Source organism: Drosophila suzukii, chromosome 3, assembly GCF_043229965.1.
Source record: "Drosophila suzukii chromosome 3, CBGP_Dsuzu_IsoJpt1.0, whole genome shotgun sequence".
Lineage (NCBI taxonomy): Eukaryota > Metazoa > Arthropoda > Insecta > Diptera > Drosophilidae > Drosophila > Drosophila suzukii.
This window is the reverse complement of record NC_092082.1, coordinates 80,622,217-80,630,299: the sequence shown is the minus strand read 5'-3', so window position 1 is coordinate 80,630,299 and position 8,083 is coordinate 80,622,217. Positions and strand designations below refer to the sequence as shown.

At 38.0% G+C, this 8,083-nt stretch overlaps 1 protein-coding gene across 1 annotated transcript; it reads left to right on the top strand.

The window, feature by feature from the left end:
• Positions 1-960: 960 nt before the first annotated feature.
• Positions 961-1,962, top strand: LOC108014816 (serine protease 44). The gene is made up of 3 exons (XM_065866294.2): positions 961-1,156; positions 1,211-1,256; positions 1,322-1,962. Exons 1-3 carry the CDS (start codon positions 976-978, stop codon positions 1,833-1,835), a joined length of 741 nt encoding a protein of 246 aa, XP_065722366.2. The 5' UTR covers positions 961-975; the 3' UTR covers positions 1,836-1,962.
• The last annotated feature ends 6,121 nt before the right edge of the window (positions 1,963-8,083 follow it).

The following is an 8,083-nucleotide window of genomic DNA, read 5'->3' as shown; positions in this document are numbered from 1 at the left end:
CTTATTAACAAACGTAAGTTTTGATGGAATTTAAACAAAAGATTTTAATGGCAGTGGATCTTACTTGTAGGATATGTCCTGACGACAGCGAGTTGCTTAGTCAACCAACACGAATTGTAAGTCAAGCTTAGACATTACATATTCAACAAATTTTTGACTAGACTTTTGTTAACAGGTTTGTTTGTTTGGGAAAGTGCGACAGATCCTTGGAAAATAATAGTTATGAAAAAATCGATGCTATATTGGTCCATGTTCACGAATCATATTTATCAAGCACTCATCAAAATGATATAGGTTTGCTTAGGTTACAGACGGATGTCGAGTACAAGCAACATATAAAACCGATATGCATTGTAGTAAATCCAGAACAGATTTGGCCTAAATCAATAATGTCTAAGTTGTGGTCCGGGACAAAGTCCATACCAAAATCATTTGACTCGTCATGTGGAGGTTTACCATGCAGGTCTATTGGCAATCCTCTGAGCATACCATCCAAATCCCAAAAAGTCCAACACGGAATCCTAAGCTATCGAAATGCTACAACATATGCCTTCGTTTACACAAATGTTATGGTCTATGCCGACTGGATTGTACCACGCGCTCTAGATTTTGATATTGTATTAAATTGTTAAATAAAAATAGATAATACAATTAATACCAAATAGCTTATCGTATTTAATATAATATCAATAATATAATATTTGCAAAAACAAAACCCAACGTTTTTTCCCGAAAATGGTAAGAGAGCTGTTATTCAGTTTATGAAAATAATTTTATTTTGATAACAATATATGTTAAAAATTATGAATCACGCCTATTTATATTATTAAACAGCCCAACCACGTACATACACAAAGCTTTCAGAAGCCCGTATAAGCATTTTTTTAAATGATAAGGGCACAGATTGCCGCCTCGAATCCATTGCCGAGTGACATTTCGTTTTACTTATTAAAAAATATCTTTTAGTATGAAATTATGAGTGCCGCACTCTGGTTTGCTTTTTGCACTCTGCTGCTCGTTTATCAGGGTTCAGCTCAATTTTTAGAGAAGAATTGTGGAAAAAATCAGACTGTCTTCATTCCCCATCCTTGGCTGGTTACAATTCGAAATACAACAAATTCCGAATTCATCTGCGCTGGCACGCTTATCAACGAACGTTAGTACTTTAAGAAATTATATTTATTGGAAAATAATTTTTGTGAATATTTAGGGTATGTCCTGACAGCTGCGAGTTGCATAAAAAGAGGAACCCAACTGTAAGTAAAGTACCTAAGTATTTATTTAATCGATAAAATGTATACCTATAATATACCCACAACAGCATCGTTCGCTTGGGAGAAAAAAATCTAAACAGCACATACGAAGATAACATTGTAGCGAAAGCGATAGTGCACAGGTCACCAGAACAAAATGATATAGCTCTGCTCAGATTGAAAACGAATGTCGAATATCAGATTCATATACAACCTATATGCATTATCGTAAATGTGGAACCAAACTCAGAAGTATCTACCTATGAGATCAACAGAGAAGATCAAAAATTGCCTAAAAAAGTGGAATGTCCGTGGCATAAAAAAGCTTGGGCTATTATTACATTTTCCAAGCCTTGCCTAAGCAAAAGGCAAGAAGTTAATTTATTTCCCGAGCCCATTGAAAAGGGAAGTCCTGATTACCATTTCAATGACGGAATTTTTCTTCAAAAGGGAATTCTGAGCTATCATAATTCTACGACAAATCAGGACACATACACCGATGTAAGGACCTATACCGACTGGATTCTACCAATCGCGCTGGAAGTGGATATTATCATATCTCCAGACCTGCTATCACCATAAATCCTAACTTTTTCACATAAAGGTTTTTAGTTCTTGTACTTATATTTGTACTACCTCTTCAGAAAAAATATTATTTACGTATGCACCATCCTTAAGCCGAGAATAGAGAAGTTTCCCCTTTTCTTAAGTGTAATGTTGTGTTCTTACTGTTGCTATTGGGTAGTTTCTTTTAGCTTTTTGCTGTTATCTAATAGGCTTTTATGGTCTCTGACCAGCGGATAGGATGGTTAATCTGGTCCCCAGACAGGACACACCACACACACATATCAATTCGGACCTTTTCCATTTATTGGCCTGCCATCGAATCAAACTTGTGCGTGAACTCGTGTCTGTGTGTAGTGTAGTTGACAATTTTGTGTTATAGAAACATCATCATACTCATCACTAAATGCTGACAGTTTTTGCATTCCTCAGGGAATGGTTGCTTGAACTCGGACTGTTACTAAAGCTTATGTCTTATCAGTCCCCTCTTCATATCTGCTTCCTTAAGCTTTGATTAGTTGTCCCTTGTGGTGGGAAAAATAATGTGGATTTTATTTTAGAAAAAATTTAAGTTGAATAAAAGTAGAGGAAAATACTACTACCTATTCTGACATCATTTGATTTCTCTGGGCCATTATTTAGTCATATTAGAGGAATAGACCATTTTATATTTTATTTTAACAAACCAAATAACATTCGGCGAGTGTCCCACCTGTTCATTTACAAACTAAATTTATTGAATTTCCTAACATTAAAACATACTATTACAAAATTTGATTATTAATCGATAGATTTTAATCATCGTTTATTAAATTTCCACTTTGTCGTTGACCGCAGATGATTGGAAAAAGTGTGAAAAGGGTGCCGATGAAAACTCAATTTATAATTTCATCACACATCCCTACTTAGTTTCCCATTTTCCAAAAACTATTTCTATATAACCCGTATACGACCGCTGAAATTGTATCCAATTACAGCCTAACCTTTGACTTTGCAGTGAAAAAAAACGTTATGGAATCGGGGTCAAAAACCAGAATATGAGTTACATAAATTGCCTGCAGGTCCTAAATCTGCATCCCCATTCCCAGGACCTTTGCAACCTCGTGTGTGTCGCATTGTTTTTAAATATTGGCACAAAATCAAATTATCTGCTATTTGTCAATAAATAACTATGGACAAAGGCGAAACTTTATTAAAATTCACCACAAAACGTTGCAGTTTCCGGTTTCAATTACGCCATAAATTTTCGGCTCTACACACCCGCACTTGGGGGCGGTTGGATTGGAGGAGGGGGCGTGGTCGTGTCGGTCATTCGATGACATAAATCCCATATTGAAATTTAAGGCCCCGCTGGCAGCCCGTCGCAATTTACAACCTGTGTCCTTCCCGACTCAGTCGACTCAGCCATCCCTTCTCTGGTATCCTGTTCCGTTGCCCAAAAATTCAACTCGGTATACAAAACACGAAATATGAGCCAATATAAAAGCAATAAAGCTCGACATGCAAATAGAGCAATATCAAATCTGCCTAAATCGAAAGTAAGCCCTTGGAATCCAAATATAAGTGATACCACTACACTTTGTGAAAATATTTTAGGAAGTCTGGAGCTGACATATTCTCTGGTGGATTGTAAAGATTTTAATTAACTGTCCAAGGCTAGTAATAAAATCTTTTAAAAAATCACAAAATAAGCCATAAAACAAAAAGTTTGTTGCTTTTGGCATAAATATTTAAGAATCGTAGCAGTTTTCAAGAACAAAAACTCCAACCGAATTACCCCTTTTATTTTCATAGTGAACTCAAGGCCTTCGTGTCTTCCGTTATGAATTATTGTAATGGACGCCAAATGAAATTATAAATTTCATTGGCCAAGTAACTGGCACAGATCAAACGACGACAGCGTGTGGCCATAAACATTAATAACCAATATGCCAGGGGGCAGGAGAGGAGGCACGGAAGGAGGCAGGACTCGGCAGGATTCGCCAGGATTCGCCAGGTAAAGACAGGCGTGTGAAGCGCATAAACAAGCCGCACAGGATTGCAGCGAAGAAAGGCCAGAGATCCTAGCACCCAGTTCCCAGTTCCCCGGGCAAAGCCACTTTCGCAATTTATGGCGGCGGGGAAAGGCGGTGAAAAAATCGCAAGCAGAAATGCGCGGCAGAGCAGAGAAAAGCAAAGTTTGTTACTTTGGCACGGCTTTCACCGATGATGCATTGATGCGGATTTAAAGTTTAAAAGGTTTCGCGGCCGCAGAAGTGTGGAAGAGAGATTCCTGACAGCCATTTGGCGTTTTGGCGCATAATAAATTCGAGCGGTAGACACACGGTTTAATTTATCATCAAAGGCTGCAAAGGCTGACTGGCAATCAGGGCCTAGCGAAAGGCGAATGGAATTTATTGGACTAACTTACGGACAAACCAGGCCAAAACCGTGGCTTCCGAACTGGCAGCAAGGTGTCTGTGCATAGTTTATTTCAAATTGGTTGCTTCTGCCAGCGATCCGCCAGCAGATTGATTGGACTGATGAATGAATGCTCATGAGCAGGGGGGCCAATCCCCTCCATTGTACCTGGGAATCGAGTTTAAAAATTCCATTATATGGTTTGCTGTTTTTTGCAGCACTATTTGCCTTCAATTGGTTATTTATTGGCATTCATATTGAAATGTTAAAACAATGTGTGGGGCTGCAGGAGGGAGTGATTCACAAACACAAAGGTTTCTGTAGTTAAATGAAATTTGCTTTTCGCTCAATTGTGATATTTTGCTTACTTTAAATAATATTCTAAAAACATTTCAACAATATAAAAAAAAAAAATTTTAAAGAATGTTTGTATTTTCTAGCAAAATACTACTTGTTTTAAATATATATTTAAAAAAAAAAGTCCACAGACTTAAATTTTTTAAAAATATTAACATTTTTAAAATATTTTATTCAATATTTATGGCAAACTAAAATTACCAAATTAAATAGATTAAAAAGTGTCTTCCTATATTCTTTTTTTTTATATAGGTTTGCTTAATGTCCGTAAATTATGGATATGAATTTCATACTAAAATTTCAAAACACCAAAGCAAAGCAAAGACAATATATTTTATCTGAAAGTTCTAAAAACGAATGTAATATTCAGATTAAGAAATGAAAAATTTTAATGTCCCGCGCGAGTCGTAACTGAAACAATTCCAATCATCTCCGATGACGGCGAAAGACAAGCCAATTTCTTGGCAATGAAAGGGCCTGGAGTAAGTGGGGATTCATAATTTCCAGCTCGAGATAAACACATGAGGATACTTGGAGGCGAGGCATGACTCGGCTGTATCCACGACTATGGGATAGTAATAAAAGGGCACGCTTCGATGGCCAGAGACGACGGCATCCTCAAATCAGGCAGAAAAATGCTGCCGTGTCTGACTAGCTGCTGATACTGGATATATAGTCCATGTGTGTATATCTGTGTTCCACATTTCATTACGCCGAACATGACGATGCTGGAAGCACGTAACAAGTTTAAATTGCGCTCGTTGACTGTTGACTGCCGTGCGGAAGATGCCGATATCGATGCCCCATATCCCCATATCCCCATGGCCAAATCCACAGCCGATTCCCGGTTCTGATTCTGCTTCCAATGGCGATGCCAATGCCGGCCAAGTCATGGCCAACAGCCGCAATTGAACCAGAAAAGTGTATTTATATGTAACGGAAATGATGCTGCACTTATGTCCTGCCGCCTGGAGCTGACTGGAGCGAATCGAGTTGGCCATCCACTGATTTGCCTTGCTAATAGATGATTATGATACTGTATATGGATATATATATGTAGAACATAGCCCCACTCCACGTTGGCATCTTGTGCGGTCTATTCGGTGGGCGATAAGCGCTGTATTATGCATAATTGTAAGTGGAAAATCTGAAAATGGCTGGAGCGGCAATGATAAAAAAGTAAATACAAATAGGAGTGCTTGTGTTTACAGATTTTGTAATACAGAGACAAAAATGTTTGTTAAGCTGAGTTGTTTAACTAATACTTAATAATATCATCATAATAATCATACAATTTAAAAAAATAATTTAGATATTTAATTTAGGTTTTTAAGGCTCACTAAGTTTTAAGATATTGTTGGATTAGGTTTATCATTTCTTTATTTAATCTGGCAAAAAAGATTTTATTTTTATTAACCCAAGGTAAAAATGTATTTAAATAATTTTGTTAAATATTTTTCTCACTGTGAAATCTCAGCCATTGCTATGACATTACTTTTTATGTAGTTAAAGTTGAATTGATGTGAGTATGTGCCCGTTGTGATTTTGTTTCTACCTGCCGTGCTGTGCCTAATTTAATGGCAACCTCCACTCATCTTCTACCCGAGATTTGTTCGCCTGTTCACCTGGCAATGGAATAATGGCAGACTTATCGCTCTTGCCAACTCTGTTGATTTTTATGGCATCTCGGTTTTGGTTTCGGCAGAGTTCGTGGGAATGCGTAAATGAAATTATTATCTGTGGGATTTTTGGCAAGCTGAATAAATAAATTTTATGTCTGCGCCTGTGTGTATTTTTATGGCTTGCCAGTCGGTTGGTCCTTCGAACGGGGGCAACTCTTGCAGTAAGTGTTGCCTGTTTGCTTAGCATTTGCATTTATTGTAATGGGCCAAAAGTTTGCCTATATCAAAGTCATGCACGCTGTCAAGCATTAAGCGTTCTCACACATACTGCTGCACCAGCAGCAATGCCACCTACACAAATAGGTGGCAGGGAGGGAAGGACGAAGGACGGAGGAGGCAGGACAGGTATGCATGCTAATGTTGCGTATACGTTATATTTTCAGCTGCTGCAAAACGCGACTCGCTGCTCTCTCAAATATTTGTGCAGAGCCAAAAACGGGCACACAAATGTGTAACCAACACGCTATTTGCTTGAGGCAAACTCACAGATACAAACGCTCACGGCAGATATATATATACATATACATACTATACATGCGGATCCCCCAGATGCGACACAGTGCAAATAAAAATCTTGGGCAAAAAGGTGAAACGTGTATTAAATAATTCCTTTGTCGAGCACATTTTAATCGTGCAGCGGTAGTGGCAAACAAAGGCGCCACTGGACGCAAGCCCAAATGTCCAGCGGGCAGAACAAACACGGAACACGGCCCATGGCCCACAACCGCCACTTAAGCACCCTTAACCCTTTCTGCACCCCGGCAAAAAGTGCAAACTTTGTAAAAATTCAGAACCAGAAATTTGTTGTGTCCACGTACACGAGCTTTTTGGTCTGTGGTCGCGCATGCCAACTAAGTGGCCTCCAGATCGCTGCACTGAAAAATAATTTGTATAAAATCAGTCATTTGTTTTGTGTTACGGATTTATTTTAAGCCCTATAATACCATTTATTTTATATCATTTAAAGAACCTCTTTGATTTTATGGCTAGGAAGGGTTAGTTTAAAAATTCAAGGCAATTTTACTAAAACGTTAAACATAACTAATACTATACATTTCTACATTTTTTAAATTTAAACTCCATTTTAAATTCATCTGAGGTTTTATTATCTTGGAAAGATATAAGCAAACACATCTACATATTTCTGCCGTTCTTGATAAATCATACAAAGCTGCATTTGTATAAGGAAGGTACTTATTCTGGCCAAGAAACACCATCTTTTCTTTAAAATTCTTAGCTTAAAATCGTTTTAATATTATGTAGATAAATGCTGTTATATTTTTTCTGTGTGAGTTTTGGCCAGGCTAAGCCTAGCGAATAGATGACAGCGGTGCAACGGTTTGACAGGCGTGTGAAGACAAATTTCTGGGAATTTTCGCTGGGGCGACGAATTCAAAGCAACGAAAAATGAAAATATAACACTCGTTTCCTTGCTCACACACACACGTACGTACAAATGTTGTGAAAACAAATAAAGGCGAGAAAATGTACCCCCTTTTTGCTGCTGTATGTGTGTTTTATAACTCCAACGTGTGTGTGGGGTTTTTGAGGGGGTCCGTTGCGGTTTTGCAGGCATCAGCATCAGAAATAGAAGCTGAAAAAGCCGAAACTGTGGCAACGGCAATGACAAAGCCATGCCATCTTTTTATTTATTTATTGTTTTTGTCTGTGCTGCTGCATTGGTGTTATTAGTGGCGTTTTCCTGCTAGTGTAATAAAGTACAAGCCTCACACACACAAAATACAAAAACTGTAGCGTCAGCTGGCATCATTCAGCATTATATTTCTATATTTTACGAGTGCGAGTTGCGCCTGTAAGCCAAAAATG

Excerpts from the sequence above, each read along its gene's own strand:
- LOC108014816 (XM_065866294.2), top strand. The coding sequence starts at position 976 with ATGAGTGCCGCACTCTGGTTTGCTTTTTGCACTCTGCTGCTCGTTTAT. Across the intron at positions 1,157-1,210 it reads TGGCACGCTTATCAACGAAC|GGTATGTCCTGACAGCTGCG; the intron begins GTTAGTACTTTA and ends GTGAATATTTAG. Across the intron at positions 1,257-1,321 it reads ATAAAAAGAGGAACCCAACT|CATCGTTCGCTTGGGAGAAA; the intron begins GTAAGTAAAGTA and ends TACCCACAACAG.